Source organism: Astatotilapia calliptera, chromosome 17 (genome assembly GCF_964374335.1).
Source record: "Astatotilapia calliptera chromosome 17, fAstCal68.1, whole genome shotgun sequence".
Classification (NCBI taxonomy): Eukaryota; Metazoa; Chordata; class Actinopteri; order Cichliformes; family Cichlidae; genus Astatotilapia; species Astatotilapia calliptera.
The window spans coordinates 40,047,932-40,067,437 of NC_137438.1; the positions used below are offsets into that span (position 1 = coordinate 40,047,932).

Below are 19,506 nucleotides of genomic sequence, written 5' to 3' on the forward strand. Positions count from 1 at the left end.
TGCTCCATATGCTTCCGGGTAACAAGAAGGCGACCTCATTCGCATATATTTTTGATTGGCAGAGCTAACTCAAGATTTTGAGAAAATAACTCGAAATTTTGAGTTATGGATACTAGCTGTTTTGTTTTTATTTAGTGGCGGAAACGGGCTTCCATATTCCGAGGATGGAATTACAGACGTTCTGCTTTGTAGACGTCGAATGAATGACAACAAACTCAGTTTAATAAACATTTTGATCGAACTCAAAAGTTGAAAATGGAAAAATCACAGTAATAAAAATCATCATTACAGTATGTACAACTTCAATGGCTGCCTAGACAAATATAATGCTACTAATCCTAAAACATGAATCTGGGACTAAAGAGTTGCCACTGAAAAATTAACTTGGCACCAAAGTGGATTCATCAGAAACACACAAACAGTCTATAATCGTCCTGTTGGAAACGAATCCCATGAAGCTTTTATAGCTTCCACCTCTACACCGCAGAGGGGCCCAGTGTGCAGACATCGTGGCCTATTCTAATGTACTTGATCATAACCAACCCTTCCTTATACACACTCACGGTGCTTTCATGATTGATGTGTTACTGAGAGGCAGAGCAGTATGTTTGATTCATTCATTCACAGAACATGCAGAACAGTAGCAGGTTTATCCTGACTTGTTTCCAAATGAGGCTCAAAGACGATGCGTTCATGTGCCCTAAATTCCAGCGCGTTTTTTCCTTTCAGCGTTCGCTGCTCCATCAATCCTAAATATATGGATCAGGCACAGAGATGTGACACACGCAGATGGGTATGCTTGTGTGGAACCAGGTGCAAAGCATCACAAAGATGGATGAAGGTGCTGGAAATGAAAACGCAGAGATCTTCCTGCGTATATGCAAATAAAGACAGGCGGCAGTGATTTAACGTGGAGCCTCCGCGTCTCCACTGAGCTCCAGACTTCCTGTTCAAACTGCACCACTTATTTTTCATTGCTACCTGGACCACGTTCTGCATCTCAAATCAGTCTCTCCATGGGCGGCGGCTGCGTGATGCTCCACATCTCCACCCGCGACCCTTCCTTCTCCTGCCGGCTGGGACTGTAGGTGCCGTGGGTGGCGCGGCGATTTAGGGCTACTACCGCACCCACAGAGGTCAGGACGATGGCCAGCAACAGGACGACGGACCCCAGACTGATAGACAGCAAGAGGTCAGAGGTCAAACCCTCCGAGGTCAGCTGAGGAGAAGAAAGACAGGGACGAGTCAGGGAGAGAGAGAAAAACGGCTCGTGCCAATGTTTTTGAGAACACATGCTTTATTCCCCCGCCTCCATTTCTCACACACTCCCTTCCTCTCCTGACTCCTTTACGCTACACCAGGCGCTCCAAGTGTGCTGCCAAAGTGTTGATGGATGTGTTTCCCAGCTCAGCAGGTGGGTTGCGACCACCAGGAGCCTCGAGTTGCCGCGGACTCAAACCTCCCTCCGTCTGCCGCCTCTCTCGCAGTTTGGCTGGCGCGAGCGTCAGCCCCAGCATCGCCACCGCGATTGCCAAGCCAACCAGATACGGTGCCAGCACGGCGGTCACCGGCGAGCTGTGTGGAGCACGCTCCGTCTGTGAAGGATCACACACACAGGCGCAATCTTTGCCGAGGATCCCATCAGCACACACACATGCCCAAAATAACTCGAGCAAACATACGCACACAGCTCCTTCAAAGCAGCACTGAAAGCTGCAGAGTCTGAGTTGTATCTGTGGACTTTGATGACTTGCTAATATTCTTATGTCACTCAGACTTGTGGCCGTTTGAGCCTCGCACACATGCAGAATGCAGCATCCTGCACGCAAACGCACAGAAGCCGCTCACCAGTCAGACCCCAACGAATCAGGATGTACTTAAGCTTTCCAGCAGGGGGAAGCTGAGCAGCAGATGCCCTTAAACCTACATCAGCTGTGCTGGTTGGTGTGATAGTTGTGATTCTCTGAGCACCTGCTACAACAGCACAACAGCTGTAAGTCTCACTCGGTAACACTTGCTGACAGCATCTTCATAACCGACACACGGGGCTGCGAAAAATTATCTCAGAAGTCAGCAAACTTTACAGCGAGCAATCAACATGGAAACATAATTCTAATAAAAACACAACCATCCGTATCCCGAGGCAAAAAATAACTTCTGCGCTCACGCTTGATGCTGTAGACATTAGTTTCTTCCCCCCTCGCTACAGGTTCTTTGTTGACTCCTGGAAAGTGCTTACCTGTCACTGCAGCACACTCGCCTGTCAGAGCGAGTGTGACACAAGCGAGCTGGAGCAGCCTGCAGCCAGGACCCGCCATCAGTCACCGACTGCCACACACAGACCCAGAGATGTCTAACTAACCAGTCTCTAAGGTACGTGTCGAGGCCACCCTGAAGCCTCTGCAGAGCGGCTCCGCACACAGAGACGGCGGCAGCAGTGCTTCCCTGCTGTCAGCACTATCAGCCTGCTGTGTGTGTGTGTGGCTGCCAGATAAGCTGCCCTCATAGGTTTCTGTGAAGAAGACCCAACTTGTGTGAATGCCACCAGCTCTCTGCTGAAAGTGCACTTCAGCGCCAGATGCTGCTTTTTTGCTGGCAAAGCACATTTCTTCCTCTGTGCTTATCTCGCGCTCCAAGGATGGCCACATCAGTGCCGACGCTGAAAAACTGCCTCCCATTTCCTCCCCCCGAAACTACCTGCGCTTGCAGAGCACACACACACACACACGCACGCAGACTTGTAAAAATACAAGATGGAAGAGAGCAGGTGTACACGGAGAGGCCGCTGCATGCACAGAAGTATGTGAGGATTACACTGGTAATCTTCAGGACACTGAGGCCGGAGGAGTCGCAGACGCATGTGTGACCAGATCCCAGCACCGTCTGACATCTTCCAACCCACAGATACAATAAACTATCCGTATGACCTAATTATCACTTAGTCCCATTATATTTATATTTCCAACCCTCTTGTTAAGAAATTATAACAAGTATAAAACGAAAGCGTTGTTCTCATGGTGATGGTCTTTATCTACTATTGTGTTGTGTTACGTCAGCTGCTCTGTCTGGTAATAGTTTTTAGCTTTCAGTGCATCCATAGATTTACCTTTTTATAGCCATATCTGACTATTTTAGCTATTTTTATGCAGTTTCACTTTATTTGCCTCATGTTTGAAATGTAAAAATAATTTTAGCAGAAATAGATGTAAATTTCTCAGGATGTACTGCCGCTTAATTTCCTTTGTGGTAGTTTTCCATTATATTCATCTATATCTGCAAAGACCTGACTTTCCCTGGTAAGTACGGCATTAAACATTCATTTAACTATAATTTAAAGCCTTCCCTTCATACACATTGGTCAGTCATTCAGTCAAAACACAGAGCATTGTGTCAGGATGGGGAAATCTGAGGTTCGAGTGCAGCAGCAGTGCCTCTGTTACTGATGACAAATGAGAAAGCAAAACTTCCAAACAGCGGTTTTAAGACTAGATGTGAAAAACTGTGAGCCTGTCCTTCATGCACAGATAAAAACGCTGTAGCTGTGCGCTGTGTTTGTGTGTTTGTGTGCACTTGTGGCTATTCTGGGATAAACTCACTCGGCATCTTGCTAAATGAGATTAAGAGTCTATGTTTGGTGTGGCAGCTACCACCTGACCTCAGTGTGTCCACTCCTTCAAACGCAAACACACACTTAGAAAATCACTGAGAAGAGTTTGACCTTCAGCTGTAATTTCTCCTAATATGGATTTTTGAAGGGAAACGGACAAAATGTGCGATTATGTGAAGAACAAGTTAGTCGAGAGAAACAAAGAGGACAGACGAGTACAAAACAATCAAGGCTGAAAGGTTTTTATTTGACAAGAACAAACAGAGAGACGACAGGCAGACAGGACACAACGATGGATTATGATGGAGGAAACAGACAAACAAGAAGTTACATGGATCATGCAGCATGATGTCAGCACAACAAGACTGAACGACAAACAATAAACACACAAAAGTCTACAGTGAGAGAGAGAGACATACAAAATGCAACGAAACGGTGACCACAGCAGCGGTGAATGTTGATAGGAAGCGTTGGCGCGGGGCCACGAGAGAATTTAGGCTTAAAATATCTGCGGCTCAGACAGCAAAGTGTTTTAGAGACGAAAAACTCCTTCTTTGGTACAAAACAGCACACAGTAGTCAGTCAGTCAGTCGGCGCAGTGCTCTGAACGCACATCAAGAACAAAGCGAGACATCTTGTTGTCTTCTAGCCCCTCTAGGTGCTTTTGTAACTACAACACTGTTTTTCATAGTTCACAAATGGATCCGCACGGAGCTCCCAGAATCCAGTTCAGACGAGACTGACAGGATAGCTTCACGGAGGAACCGTATAAATAACTCCGGTATCCGTAATGTTCCTCACCTCACTAAGTGCTTCCCTACACGAAACAATAACCCTCAGATTCATCTGTTTCTTCTCTGTACTGTCGGTCTGGACTATGTCCTGGACACGGTGAGGGAAACGTGACAGGTGATGCCAAGAGGATTGTGATTGGTTATGACCTTTAGCTGCGACGAAACACCATCACCTCGTCTGTGATACTGTTTCTTATCATCTACTGCAACGTGTACGTTTAATAATATGCATATATGCAGGTACATAACTATATTTAATAAGGTGCCGCTTATTTAATAGTATAATTTTAAGGCACAAGTCGTTCTGTGGTAACAGACCAGAGAAGTTCTGTGGAGTGTTTTGGATTATAGCCCGATCAATCAATCACCCATTTGAAAGCACCCTGACGCACGTGCACGCACAGACTCAGTCGTTTCCTCCCCAGTCCACCTCTGGCTCGTCGTCCAGCCTGAGGATCAGGTAGGAGAGCAGCTGGAAGAGGTTCTGCCACAAGAGCAAAGCCACGTAAAAGTAAATGTCGCTTACGTCCGTCTGGCACACGTCTCCGGCGTAGCTCATGTCGCACACGCAGACAAACTTGTTGATGAGGTTGCGGCAATAGCCTCCGTTCAGACACGGGTTGGACTTGCACTCGTCGACCTCCTGCTCGCACCTGAAACCACAGCATCACGGAAGAACTCAGACCACAGCCTCACTTCAATGAAATGCAGATAGAGTCCACAAATTCTATTGACGTTCTATTGTTCTTAAACCTGGTGTAATATTGGATAGTTCCCAAAAGTTCCCAGCATTACATTAGAGGAAAAGAGGTAAGAGAATCTGCACCATTTATTTATCCTCTTTGGGTGGAGGAGGCACTAATATCAGGCATGACGTGAGACACTACACGGATCAAAGAAACTGCACAGGAGCTGCTCGGCCATGGAAGCCCGAGCCGGAGGAATCTTGCACGCAGATTTTGTGCCGATGTTCATGTCAGAGGAGGTTTGGAAGCGTTGGAGACTTTTACGCACAAAAGCTTCAGCGCTCTGCGACTTGGTGATCTGTGACGTTACGTCGTTTGCCACTTCATAGATGAGTTGCTGTAACTTGCAGTAATTCCACAATCTGACATGGTGACAATATGTATTTGTCTTGTTTCCTACCGGTGCCCGATGAAGCCTGGTGGACAGTCGCAGGAGAGCTCGCGCTCGGTGCAGTTGCCTCCATTGAAGCAGGTGTAATTTCTGGTGTCGTCGCCGCACACAGAAACAGGAAGCTTTGGCCTTCTGTTGGAAAAGTTTAAAGCACAACTTTGTCAGTCTGCAGCTCGCATTGAAATGTTCAGCAGATTTGGTTCTCTGGCTTTATGTTTGCCGGAAGCAGAAGAGATGGCCGAGCGGGAGGTGCATTATTCAGCCTCCTGCTGTTCCCCACAGGGGAGACAAAGAGACTTAAGAAGCGACCAGGATAACAAGATTATAGCCCTCTGGCAACGAGTCACCAGCAGGACGTCAAATCACACGTGCAGGAATGAAAAAGCCAACTTCTTTCTCTTTGGCCTCTGTAACCTTCTGTTTGCCTCAAGCATCAACAGCTCTGCCGGCAACTTGAAGCTCATCCCTCAACGGTTACAAAACACACTCTCATTTGAACAATTTGATCATTTTAAACTACAGCTGTCACTCATTTGAAAAAGTGGTTGGCTCACTTTTAAAAGTGCTAATATTTGCCTTTGCTTTGCATTTTGTTCCACAAAAAACAAAAACGAGGGAAGGCTTCACAGCTGACATTTGAGAGACAAATATCTAACAGGAAACAAACACCTGGGAACACGTGAAAAATAAAATAATAATAGTAAAAAAAGCCACCAAAAAACAACAACTCACACATTTCTGACAACAATGTACCACGGAATTTCTTCAACGCGTTCGCTGCAGAGGAAACAGAGAGAAAGATGGTGAGGGGAGGAAGAAAGAGGCGCAAACAAACGAGACAAACAAAAGGAAGTTGTTTTCACACACAAACTTTAAAGCAGCCTGGATGTTCCCAGTAAAGGGAGATAGCTTGACTGGTGTGGCTTGCTTAGCGAGACACTTGCAAAGGTGTGCAAGAAACAAAAAAACGGAGGCAAAATGCAAGAGGCTGTGTGTTTACAGGATAAATGCTTGGAGGCGTTCCCCCCGCTGGGTCTCAGAGGCGAACGCGAGATGACAGAGGGGGGAAGAAACTGGCGCTGAACCAGAGAGCCTTGTGTAGTGAGCAGACTGGGGCCTTTTTCTGGCTGACACTAGAATAGAAATGCAGCTTCTGAGGCGCTCACCGCAGGCGTGGTTGAAATGCTGAACAGAGGCAGAGATGTGGAGACATTTTGCAGTGAACAATTGTGTTTGTGTTGTGCTGCAGTCCCCTGTTGGTGCAATTTTGTAGCATTTATTTGTGCATTTTGTGTTTCTAACCACAGCTTTCACTGCACTTCACAAAGTCATCTTTGAAGAGTGAAATATTAATAAGGGGATTTCTTTCCCTCTTTGCTCATCTGCATTTTGCACACCCGCCCACTAACGTTTTATTTCACTCTGCTCTGCTTCGCTGCTTTACGACTTACCTTAGCAAACAGCTAAACTTACTTGCAGAGAGGTCCGGTGTAGTTCTCCGCACAGAGGCAGGCGTACCTGTCGGGCCCGTGCAGACAGGTGCCGCCGTGGGCGCACAGGTGGTTTTTGCACATGTCAGCCTCTTCCTCGCAGTTCGCGCCCGTGTAGCCGAGCTCACAGGTGCACTCGTAGCTCCACCCGGCGACGCTGCAGTTGCCGTGAACGCAGGGATTCGAAGCGCAGGTGTCCAAGAAGAAGTCGCAGTGTCTCCTGGCCCAGCCCTCGGGGCAGCTGCAGTTGTATGCGTTGAAGAGGTCCTGGCACTCCCCGCCATTCAGACAAGGGTTTGGATAACACACAGAGGCCCCGCTGCAGCCGACGAGCGGCGCTTGCGGCGACGTCTGGACGAACTGCTCCTCCTGCATGCGGGGGAGGTTCACGCCAGAAGAGCCAAAGTAAGAAAGGGCGATCCCACCCAGCTCCACGGTGCCCAGACAACCGGCGAGGGACCAGCCGTTGTCAGGGGCCAGTCCCCCCAAGAAGATGTCCACCCCCTCTCTGAGGAAGTCCAGGTTGCCTCCTCGGCTGGTGGAAGTGCTGGCTTCTTCGACGTCTTCATCGAGCACCAGAGTCCACCGAGAGGTTTGCTCCCACGGTGCTGCCATGAGAAAGTGGACACTGTGCCATTCGCCGTCGCTGACACTGCTCCTGGTGCTCAGGCTGACCGTAGATACGCCCTCCTCTTCGTAGGTGCTCTGATGCTCCACGAAGAGGAAACCATCTTGGATGGAGACCGTGATGAAAGCAGAGCCCTCCTCGGCATGTAGGATCGCTGCTTTACGCCTCCGTGTGCGCAGGTTTAGGGAGAGGCTTGTCAGGTTGCGGGATATGCGACCGTTCCCCCGGTAGGACAGCACGGTGCTGTCGTTCAGGAAAGTTGCATTGGAGTAACCTAGGAGACGAGGACACAATACCTGCCGTGAATATTTGCACAGCGTTCACTTTGTCATAAATGTTTTTGTTGTGTTTTAGTTGGCATGTCATTTACCGAGCACTGATTTCCTGAATCAAAATAGTAAACGTGTCAGTGTGGAGGGACTGATCCAGCGCTACACTGTATCAGCGTGACAACATCATAGAAAAATAACGGTTTTTATTAGATACACTTAAATCTAAAATCCTGAGAAAATCACAAACACTTTTTAGTATTGAATTATTATTGAACACGACTCTGCTGGTTGTATTTCCACAGACCAGCAGGTTGCTGAGTGTCTTTAATCACAGCTACTGATGTGTGATTTTCACCAGTTTATCACAGTTAATTGCTGCATTATGAGAAACAGACTGCATGTAATGGCCAACCAGACCCCGTTCAATCACAGACTGATGACAGACTGACTCCGCCTTAGTGTTGGCGTGCTCGACAATCTCAGTGAAGTTTATCTTATTGGATAAAACAAATACTGACAAAGTTTGTGGATATAATTGTTGAAAAAAGGTGATAAATCGCAAAATGTTAAAAACTGTAAGTGAACTGCGAGAGTATCGTATTGTGGGGTGTCTGATGACTCCCACCTTTAGTCGGCAGTATTACAGTATGACAGCTACCTGTCTTGATAACAGTATTTACTGGAAATACAAGCAGTAAATATCTGTATCTCTGTAATAATGGAGACACACAGCAAATCATCACTAATTCCAAAAAGAGGATAAGCTGGCATCAGACAGATCCTACTTTACGGATCACATAGGGAATACTGTGTGGGCAGATTAAGGCCAGTATATAACAGCGTTGAGTCACTTGGTTACATAGTAGCCAATTAAGACCATAGAGGCTAATTAAACAAACAAGGTCAAAGATTCGGTAACGTACATTCACTGGGCTCTTACGTAGCAGAGAAACACTTTTAGCCCAGAATACTGGATCCCGCTTATGCAAAAGGAAATCATTCAGAGCTTATCGTTCAGTGCGGTGTCTGTTTATTACTCTCGACCTTCGCTTTGCCTTTGAAGGCACTTGGACTTGACTTGGCACCACTTCAAGTGACTTTAAAACAGCTCTGCTTTTGTAACTGACAAATCCTCGAAGGTCACTCACATTCATAGCCGTGGTTCAGCATCCTGCACTCTGCATCTGTGGGGCACGGGGACAGCTCGCACCACTTCACCTCTTCACAGCGCCGCCCTGATGTGTTGGGGGGGCAGGTACAGGTGAAGTCGTCCCACTTGGAGTAGCACACCCCCCCGTTGAGACATGGATTCCTCTGACAAAGAGATACGGGGAATTTGTTTTAGGTTTGTGCTACGGATTTGATTTCAGAATTACAATATAGATTTAATATCTGTGTAATGTCCACACGTACTACACCAACACTGTGTGCAGGGTGTTCACTCACACTGCAGATGTTGTCTCCAGAACACCCCACAGTTACGTTCTCCATGATCTCAAGAGGATAAGATCTCACTGTAGTGTCCAACCCAAAGAACTGCAGCCTCCTGTCGCTGATCCTCAGGTCCTGAACGCAGCCTTTGAAATATCCACCGAACGCCGCGGTCTCCTTCGCCTCCAGCATACCTCCCACATACACCGTGTCACCTGCTTGGACACCGACCGGCCTCACCTCCACACGCCCCTGTTCCTGAGCCCCCACATACAGCACGATAAGACCATCCGCCGCCACCTCTACGCTCACAAAGTGGGCTTCCCCATCGTCAATCGCATCCGCTGACTTCAGGCTTTCGTATTTATCGAGCTGAACTGAGACCTCGCCACCTTCCAACCACACGTGCAGGTAAGCGTTGCTGCTGTTGGCAAGCACCAAGAGGAGCCCGCCGCTCCTCCGCGTGCGCAGGAAGAAGGAGATGGAGAAGTTGTCGACCAGGTCATCAGTGACGGTGAACGCTGCAAAACTGTAAGCGTCCTCGTTCCCGAAGCGGGCAGTCACATGTTCTGCAGAAAGCAACAAAGGGGTGAACAACAAGTGAGCTGGATGAATGTCGGTACATAAAAAGACCTTTAGAGCTTTTCAGCTCGTCAGCACTGTGAAAGAAGGAGTCTGTGCTTTTTATCATTGGGTCAGGTGAAAAGTTCTGATTTCTCCATCTGTCCTCTGAAATCTGAAGTATTGAACAGCTGAGGGGTTTTTCCACAAAAGGACGTTCTTATTGGTCTACGCTAAGCTCGCTTAACAATGAGTCTATCAGGTGGAAGTTTAGGCCTGTCAGCACTTTCCACCCTAATCTAAAAAACTTGTATATGTTAGCAGGTTTGAGTAGGTGTTTGGTTGATGTGCAAGTAAATGTTGGTCTAAATCCGCCCATCAGTAATCTTCTTTGAAAGACTCAACAGTCTTTGAAGCAGCTATGGAGGGAAAACTGATGAAAACTGTTCAAACCTTCAACATTTATTGTTCAGGTTATGATGTATCGATCGCAGCAGCCATTGGTTTACTGAGCACTCGCTATTTTACAGTCCGGCATTTGCTTGCATGTCAGTCCCAAAATAGATTGCCTTAATCTAGTTCTTCACATAAGAGGATCTTCCCCTTTAGCGTGACTTTTGACAGACTTCATCTCCGACCTCGTGTCTCCTGACTCACCCAAGCAGCTAAAGGTGCTTTTAGTGCGCCACTTTTGGAATTTGATAAGCGAGACCTTGAGTTCTGTCCTGCATGCCCAACAAGTGGGTTAAATCACTCCCCGTGTCTTATGGTTGCAAACTTACCCTCCTCACAGTCGTGCCCCTCATAAGGCCTGGCACACCGGCACTCGTAGCTCTGCCACATGTTTACGCACTCTCCTTTGTTTTGGCACGGCACATCCAGGCAGCGGTCCCTGTAGCTGCAGCCCGGGGACACGTTGACAGCTGAGTCGCTCAGCCACTGCTCGGGGATGACGAGCTGCCAGTCCACAAACACGTCCCGCATGCATCCGATGAATGGAGTAAACGCATCGTACTCGCTGAGGCCGCTCGAGTCTCGAGGCATTCCTCCAACAAAAGTGCTCTGAGGGGATGAAACAAACCCCACCAGCCAGCTTTGGACTGCGGCCGCTTTGTGGCACGACTGGCTCGCACACCCCACAGCATCATCTAGCAGTTTAAGGCTTAGCACCCAGTTTCCAAGCACAGCCTCTACAGAATACCACTTTCCATCTGTGACGTTGTGCGGAAGCTCGAGAACCTGGCTCGGGCTTTCCGCCTCAGCAGAGGCCTCCCTCCTCAGCGTGAGACGCAGCTGCCCCCCCTCCAGCTCCAGGCTCAGCTGCAGACCGCTTGTGATGGTGTGAAACAACAGAGCTCTAGGCAGAAAAGTCTTGAAGCTGAGAGTGATGTTGCAAGTCACTTCAGTATCCACTAGGGGGCTCTCCAGCAGCAAGTAACCTTTGCGCTCGAAGGTAAAAGCTGTAGGGGTCATACAGAGAGGCCCGGCGTACCCAGGTGAGCAGGAACAGGTGTATCCATGAGTCCCATCCAACAGGAAAGGAGAGCAGGAGCCTTGGTTCTGGCATTCATGGCCTTCACAACCCACTAACTTCACATCGCAGTTAACACCTCCGTAGAGGATGCCATCACGACTGGGCTTGAGGCAGTGGCAGGTGTAGCCCCCAATGTGACCCTCGCATCTGCCCCCATTCTGGCACGGACTGGGCTCGCACTGGTTTATCACCTCCTGGCAGAGGGAGCCTGTAAAAGAGGCACACAGCACAAACACGTACACACAATTAAACACTGTTACTACAGCTGTTATATAACAACAGACATGTTTCCAGGTATAAATGAGGTTCTGGATTATTATTCCCACTACACTTGTCTCCCTGTTTACCACTCGTGGTACCAGGTAAACTATCTTCTGCAGTCAAGTGAGCCCACCTGACTCTCAGCTGTTAAACATCAACACACCTGCTTTGTTTTTTGCCCTCTACACCACCACAGCACAGTTTCCTCTCTTTACGTTTGTATGTACAGCTCTACGCACATGCTGTAGGTCAAATTCAATCAGTCACAAGTTACTTGTTTTGATTAGGCAATAAGCAAAGATGACAGACAGGTGTAACTCAATGTGTATTATGTAATACTAAAGCTACTGGTACCGCTGTTACCTGTTCCAAGCAACCAAATCCCCAAAATCCATGGCGCAGGTGTCCACATCATGCCGTCAGGTTTCCCCCCAGAAAAGCCTCAAAGTTGTCTAACAGCACCATGTTATGTGGTGTGTGTGTTTACGGGTCCTCACGGTGGACGCCTGATCCTTGTCTGCTTCTCTAAAGCATGAAGGGCTGAATAGCTGCAGTCAGGAGACCAGAAAAGCCACATCCCCGGGGATTAAGCTAATGCTATTTGGCCACCTTACTGAGTCAGTGCCCTGCAACTTGCAGAGTCCATTTCTAGAACACAGTCTCAGCAGGCATCAGCTCACACTTCGTACCGACGCCCCCGGATCAAGCAGTCTTGCGCAAGCAGAATTTGAAGCTTTTCCAACAGAAAGAAAACTTTAATTTGATGAAACAAGCCCGCTGCTGTGTTTCCCTCAGAAACGCCAACACTTACTGTATATTATGTTACCGCTTAAGTAACATGCGGTCAGCTGTACCTACTCACCAAATATTCTACATTTATTTTAGATTTAGTTAGTGTGACAAAGTGTGTTTGTGTGTGTTTTTAAACTACCACCAGGGGGCACCACGGTGAGCACATTTCAGCACCTGACAGCTGTTCATGCTGTCATTTTAATCTGGGCATAAACGCTGTCCATGGTCCTGTTTCTGGATCCATCTGAAGACACCGCGTATTCCTTCATCTTCATTTCTTCAAGCTGATCTTGCTTTTTCTGATCAATTAACTCTTTAAAAAGTGGAACCGTGCGAAGGCATGTATATCTTTTAGATCACTGCCCTCAATTAACATGGTTTGTTAATGATTACAAGCTCTTTATTCAGATGCCACATTACAGTTATGAACAGAATAATTCGTTTAGTGCTTCAATGTTATGCTCGATCACGTCTGGATTCTCAGAGAAGTTCAACATGCCGGCTCAAAATTTGTGAATCAGCACAACTTTGGTGATTTTTGGAGGTCGGTCATTATGAACACAGATCCATTCATACGTGTCAGAGTCCAAGTCTTTCAAACCGTGATTGACTGAGATATGACCGGTTCAGTTTGTCAAACGAAAATGACCTACCTGTTGTTCCTGGGGGACACCTGCAGATGTAACCTGCAGACTGTTTGTGGTCATAGCTTTCAGGCAGAAGAGGCTCACTGCCATACAAGGCATGCCAAGATCTCTCAATGCAGCTGCCGCCATTTCTGCAAGGGCCGCTGCCACACTCACTGATGTCTGTCTCACAATGACGGCCCTCAAACCCTGGAACGAGGAAGGATATTTAATGTGATCAACACTACATATGATGTTCATTAAAGATGACACGGGGACAGGCTGTTCTGGACAGAGCTTGTTGTTTTTCAGGTGTGAATAAGTTCAAATGCCTCAGTGTCCTTGTTTATTATTCTCCACATTATTTGACCAAGAGAAGAGCTTCCTTTACCAGGCCAGCATTCACAGGTGTAGTTCCCTCCATTGTCCTTACAGATGGCGCTATTAAAGCAGGGTTCAGAGTAGCAAGGCGGTAGAGGTGTCTCACAGTGTGGGCCGGTGAAGGCTGTTTGAGAGCAGTCACAGCTGTAACTGAGACAATCACATAACAAGACAGTCGGTGTTTGTAATTTATATTAATAAAGTTATTTAAAACATTTCCTTTGCTTTGTTTATAGATCTCATTAGAAGCTACTCATTTTTGAAAGACCACACTACTTACTCATTCACTCCATCTATACACAGAGCCCTGTTTTGGCAAGGGTGCTCTTGGCACTCATCAGTGTTGATTTCACACCGTTGTCCTTGGAAACCGGTGAGACAGGTGCAAGTGAAGCCACCAACGTAGTCATGGCAACTGCCTCCGTTGAGGCATGGCCGTGACTGACATTCGTCAATCTGGATCTCACAAGTTGCACCTGTGAACATCAAAGCGGTACAGATGTCAGAGGGCAGGCGAGCCTGAGGGCAGAGGGTGGAAACGAAGAAAGCTTTCATGTGGACTGCTGTGCTGTGCTGTGCTGTGCTGTGCTGTGCTGTGCTGTGCTGTGCTGTGCTGTGCTGTGAGGATTCCTCTTTTATCTCATAGCAAAGCTTTTTGTTGTTTTCCCAAAAACACTCAAACTATGGAAGGGAAAACAACATATGCAATGTTTCCTTTACTGTATCCCTAAAAAAAAGGTGATTAATGCTCTCATGGTCCATTCAACAGCTACTAACATGGATGGCATTTAATATAGACAAAACACATTTAAACTGAGGTAACACATTTTTGACACTGTTTTCTTGAATAACTAAAACTGTGTAGGATTCTTTAGTTCCCAATAACATATTTTAGGATTGAAATGATGTGGCTTTACATAAAGATGCTGACCTGTGAAACCAGGAGAGCACAGACAGGAGAATCGACCCACTCTGTCCTCACAGGTTCCTCCGTTCCTGCAGGGCTGTGAAGCACACTCGTTCACATCAATCTGACAGTGAGAACCCTGAAAGCCCGGCACACAGAAACAAGAGTAGCTATCGCCACGGGTTCGACAAATCGCCTGGTTCTGGCAAGGGTTTGGGGAGCACTGGTCCACAATTTGAGGCAGCTTGTCCAGAACAGCACCTGAGAACAGATGGTGATTTTATATATGAGAATACAACAACATTATTAACACATGTAAAACCCAATATATGCAGTGCTGTGTAGGACAATTTTCCTCCTTTCTCTGTTTGTTTCACAGCTGAGCAAATACAAAATGCAGTTTTTTAAATAAAGATTTCATTTAAAAGTTATCCACAGCTTCATGGCTCATTGTGTAAGAGTGAAAGTAAATCTAATACCTGTTTGTGCCACCTTGGCAGCAAGAATCGCAATCAAGCCTTTGTGATATGAGCCAATGACTCTTTCACATCCCTGTGAAGGAATTTTGCACCGCTCTTCTTTATAGAATTGTTTTAATTCAGACAGATTAGAGGGGTTTTTGAGCATGAACAGTCTGTTTAAGGTTATGCCAGTTTATGATGATCAGATTTTAGTCTGTACTTTGACTAGCCCACTCCAAACTCCTCATTTAGTTCCTATTTTAGCCATTCAGGGGTCACTTTGTTTCAGATCTTTATCCTGCTGCATAACTCGAGTATGTTTGAGCTGCAGGGCACAAGCTGGGTGGACACTCTCCTTCAGGATTTTCAGGAGTTCACAGTTCAGTCAATTATGGCAAGTCATCCAGGTCCATCACACTACCACCACCATGTTTCACTGCAGGTGTCCATCCGTCCATCCTCCATCCATCCGCCCTTCCGTCTATCTATCCATCCATCTATCTGTCATCCATCCGTCCGTCCGTCCGTCCATCCATCCGTCCATCCGTCCGTCCATCCGTCCATCTGTCTGTCCGTCCATCTGTCCATCCATCCGTCCATCTGTCCGTCCGTCCATCCATCCATCCTTCCGTCCATCCATCTATCTGTCCATCCATCCATCCTTCCGCCCATCCATCCGTCCATCCGTCCGTCCATACATTTATCTGTCCATCCATCTGTCCGTCCATCCATCCATCCATCTGTCCATCCATCCATCCATCTGTTCGTCCGTCCGTCCATCCATCCGTCTATCTATTTGTCTGTCTGTCCGTCTATCCATCCATCCATCCTCCTTCCATCTGTCTCTGTCCATCCTCCATCCTCAATCCATCCATCAATCCATCTCTGTCCATCCATCTATTCTTCCGTCCATATGTCTGTCTGACTGTCTGTCTATCTATACATCTGTCCATCCATCTATCCATCCGCCTATCTATCTATCATCCATCAATCCGTCTGTCCGTCCATCCATCCATCCATCCATCCATCCTCCATCCATCTGTCTATCTGTCCATCTATCCTCCATCCGTCTATCTATACATCTGTCCATCCATCCATATGTCCATCCGTCCATCTGTCCATCCAGTCTTCTTACAGCCATGTAATATCTACAACATTACTATAAAAAGATCCAGATTTTAAGTATTGGGTAAACGTTTATCAGTCTCGAGGCACTCCAGAAGGAATATGTGTCCAACAGTACTTCAAAACAACTGTTTGCACGAGTGCCCACTGAATGATCCTGATCTGTTTTATTTCAATCACGTCTAACACAAAGCTCTTTTATCTCTCTTTAGCTTTGATTAAAGAAAAAAATGATTAGCAGTTGTTGTAACAAGGGCTTTAAATTCAAGGGCCTCTCAAGGCGTTGTGGCCGGCTGCCACAGAAACCAGTTTCACTGTTTGGGTTTAGCATTCCTTCTATTTCCATGGTGACAGCATCCAACCGAACATCTGAGCCATTTATTGCTCTACTCGTTATGGTGTGTTTTAATGAGGAGGATTAAACAGCACAATGATACAGCTTTGGGTTTAGCTCTCATGTCAGCATGGACATGATATAACTAGTAATTAGAGGGTAAGCACTTGATTTTCTTGTGTAACTGCAATTATAAGCAGCTGTTATCAAGTTATGCATGCCTCAAACACTTATCATCCATATTAATCTTACTCAAAAATGTTTAGATTTTATTTTACAGACTTTTTTGTTTCTGTCCTCATCAGCAGCAGTCACATACAGTCACAGCTTCCATGACTGGGCAACATGAGGAGACCCTTTTAGTCTGGTAGATAAAGAAATGGGTTCAGCCGAAGAAGAGGAATAAAATCACACGGTATGATTTCAGGCATAAATTCTAAATCTGTGCTGTTAGTCACTCGTGCACCCAGACAAGCTCTAAAAGTTAAAGTTTCGCTGTGACCTGCAAAACTAAACTTTCTTTAGAATCTGTGTTAAAGCGTTGCTATTTTTCTTCCTGACTGAATTCCTCTATCATGTCTGCCTGGAGACTTACTGCCTGCAGCTTTTACATATACAAAAAAGCATCAAACATAAATAGCTACAGGCAAGGCTGCTCAAAATTGTTGTACTGCAGGCAGAACAAATGGGACAACCTCAGAGATCCATCCATGGAGCAGAAGGGGGCATCATATGTACTGTTTTTCATAGTTTTAAAGAATGTGCCATGACTCTAATCAGTACATTCACACTGATATTAGATAGCATGAAAGTACTTTTTTTTATTGGTGCAACTGTTTTTGTGGTTTTCAATCTTCTGTCGTTGTTTGGTTCCAGCCTTATTAGTTTGTATTAAGTTACACCTTTAGCACCTGCATATACATCATCCAGTCACTTGTCAGTAGTCACTATATCTGTGACTGTTGCCTGTTCATCACAGTGCTCTTCTTTGTGTTCCAGTGCCTGCTTTACATTTATTGGACTGTCCTGCCTTGGGGTTTGAGACTTTCTGCCTTTTCCTGTAAGTTTCAGTCAGTTTCTTCGTTAGAGCTTGCTTGAGTATCTTTCTTTTTTTCTTCTTATTTTAGAAACCACCTGCCCCCCTTGTGTCTGCACTTCTAACCTCTTGAGTAAAGGAAGCCAGAGAGGTGTTATCCTTTAAGCCCTGACCTAGGAACTCTCGACCTGACCAGATTAAGGACTTGCTTTACACTCCTCATTACCTCCTTTGTTTTGGGAGAAAGTCTACAGAATTGTTTATTGTGTGTGTGCAGAAAGGCCCCACGGCGTGTGCACGACAGCCGTCGTGAGCTTGACGATTTGAACAGCTCATACTGTCTTAGCAGGAAGTCATTTGAAATTCAATAGATAAATTTGTGGGGAGGCTGAAATTCGGTCACTGCTGCTGAATCAACTCAGATTTTACTCATCCTAAAACTGAGTTCGCTGCAGTACCAGGTGGCTTTTGGACCCTGTTGTTGTCTTGTTCTGTCTCTCTCTCTACGTTGTTCCACATTACTGGTTAACTTCTCTCTTTTAATCATTTCGGCTGTGTTTGCTGCCAGTGTTCTTCCCTATGTTTCCTGTGTTTGCCTTCTTTATCTCTTACTAAACTCCCGCTGTTATCAAAGTTATTAAAGCCTAACAAGCTTTCTTTCTTTCTTTCTTTCTTTCTTTTTTTGCAACAAGCTTGTCTGCCTCTTTTGTGTTTATATTACTATTGCACAGGCTGGAGTCTATAAATACAGTCGTGCTGATGTGAGCAGAGATTTTACAATAATATTCACACACCCTTAAAGAGCACAATCAGGCTCAGAGACTATTGAGGCTCAGAAGAGCGCAATTAGGCTCCACTTGGCGCAATCTTTTTAAAATCAGCTATCATTTATCTGTCATTGGCGGAGGTCAATCAGTTTCACAGCCAGCCAGCAGGACTCTCCAGGAGCAGCTTATACATGTCTAGACTTGGACGGGGGGGGGGTATGATGGAGATCGAGCATATTCTCTGACCACATGTCTGTATCATTACAACAAATATTGATATGTTATAGACTCTGAAACAATCATTCTGACAGTTATTTCAGTTATATTAAAAATGTTATGTTGGTAGTATAATTGGAATGTATTGAAATGGCAACAGGTGGTTCCCATTTCACTCTTTATTCAGCTCACTGTATTCAGTCTATATCCTGAGGCCGAGTTCAGAGTATTCAGAGCCATTTGTGTCTGTTTGAGATACAGCTCCAGCCAACTGCACATCCCCTCCCACAGCATGCAAGGCTTTTTTCATATGCAAATACCTCCCACGGGTCTTTGTGTGGACCTATCTGCAGGCCCTTAAATGGCACATGCGTGGCACCTGACATCTCCTGATGCACGTAGCTGGTGTATGCATCTGTTTGTTTTGGCGGTGATAAGAATGCTGCTATTTGGTGTTTTGGACAGGAGCAGAGACAAATAGCATCCTCTTTTGTCCCCCTCCCCAAACCCACCCCCAGTCTTCCCACCCCGTTCATGGGTCACTATGCTACCCCCCATTGTTAGATCTCTTTTAGTCATCTTTAGCTTTTCAATCCTTAGAAAATGTGCAGAGATTAGTGTAGTCAGTGATGTCACCGCTCAGTCTTGTAATTAAAATTCTTAGCATGGACCGGTTGAAATGCAAGCCCACCAATAAACTCAGCTTCAACACAGCTTTCTAAAAGTACGATTATAATCATGCAGGTTTTCTTGCTGGTTTCTGAGAATGCATTCTAAAAGAATAAATACTAGGATGTAATATTTTATCACCAGTGTCTGAAACTCACTCTGGTTTCATACTGGACAAGTGCAGAAATCTGGTGTGGGGCTTGAATATATCATGACAATAAACTAAACCTCGAGGTAACTGAAACTCAACTCTGACACTAATTGTCTGAAAAGGAGTCACTTACCCTCTGTCGCAACCAGTGATGAGATGAGCAGTGTGCATGAAAGGAACGCAAAATGACGAAAGCGAATTAAATCCATAATCATGACAGGAAACCATCCTGTGCTCAAGTCTAGCCATGCGCTGCGCTCTTACTGCAGATTGCTCCGTTTCTGCCTCGCAGTAGCGCCGTTGTCAACTCCAGATCCACTTGATGC

At 46.2% G+C, this 19,506-nt stretch overlaps 1 protein-coding gene across 4 annotated transcripts; it reads right to left on the reverse strand.

Annotated features, from left to right (window-relative positions):
* Positions 1–200: 200 nt before the first annotated feature.
* crb1 (crumbs cell polarity complex component 1) lies at positions 201–19,460 on the reverse strand. 4 transcript variants are annotated; one of them, XM_080292135.1, is made up of 14 exons: positions 19,314–19,458; positions 14,446–14,682; positions 13,795–13,990; positions 13,525–13,664; positions 13,161–13,343; positions 10,703–11,662; positions 9,375–9,928; positions 9,077–9,242; positions 7,012–7,930; positions 6,271–6,315; positions 5,548–5,670; positions 4,928–5,054; positions 982–1,219; positions 201–870 (listed from the first exon to the last, which is right to left on the reverse strand). In XM_080292135.1, the coding sequence occupies exons 1-13, from the start codon at positions 19,393–19,395 to the stop codon at positions 1,001–1,003; spliced, it is 3,951 nt and encodes a 1,316-aa protein (XP_080148261.1). In that variant the 5' UTR covers positions 19,396–19,458; the 3' UTR covers positions 201–870; positions 982–1,000. The 4 variants fall into 4 exon arrangements, with proteins under 4 accessions (XP_080148261.1, XP_026003213.2, XP_026003215.2 ...); XM_026147428.2 differs by having other exon boundaries at positions 201–1,219; XM_026147430.2 differs by lacking the exon at positions 6,271–6,315 and having other exon boundaries at positions 201–1,219; positions 19,314–19,460.
* Between the last annotated feature and the right edge of the window lie 46 nt (positions 19,461–19,506).

Bases quoted from the DNA above. Each gene is read 5' to 3' on its own strand.
- crb1 (XM_080292135.1), bottom strand. From the start codon at position 19,395: ATGATTATGGATTTAATTCGCTTTCGTCATTTTGCGTTCCTTTCATGC. The intron at 6,316-7,011 runs GTAAGTTTAGCT...TTTCCTCTGCAG, and splicing joins TACACCGGACCTCTCTGCAA to CGAACGCGTTGAAGAAATTC. The intron at 1,220-4,927 runs GTAAGCGACATT...TCTTCTCCTCAG, and splicing joins GAGACGTGTGCCAGACGGAC to CTGACCTCGGAGGGTTTGAC.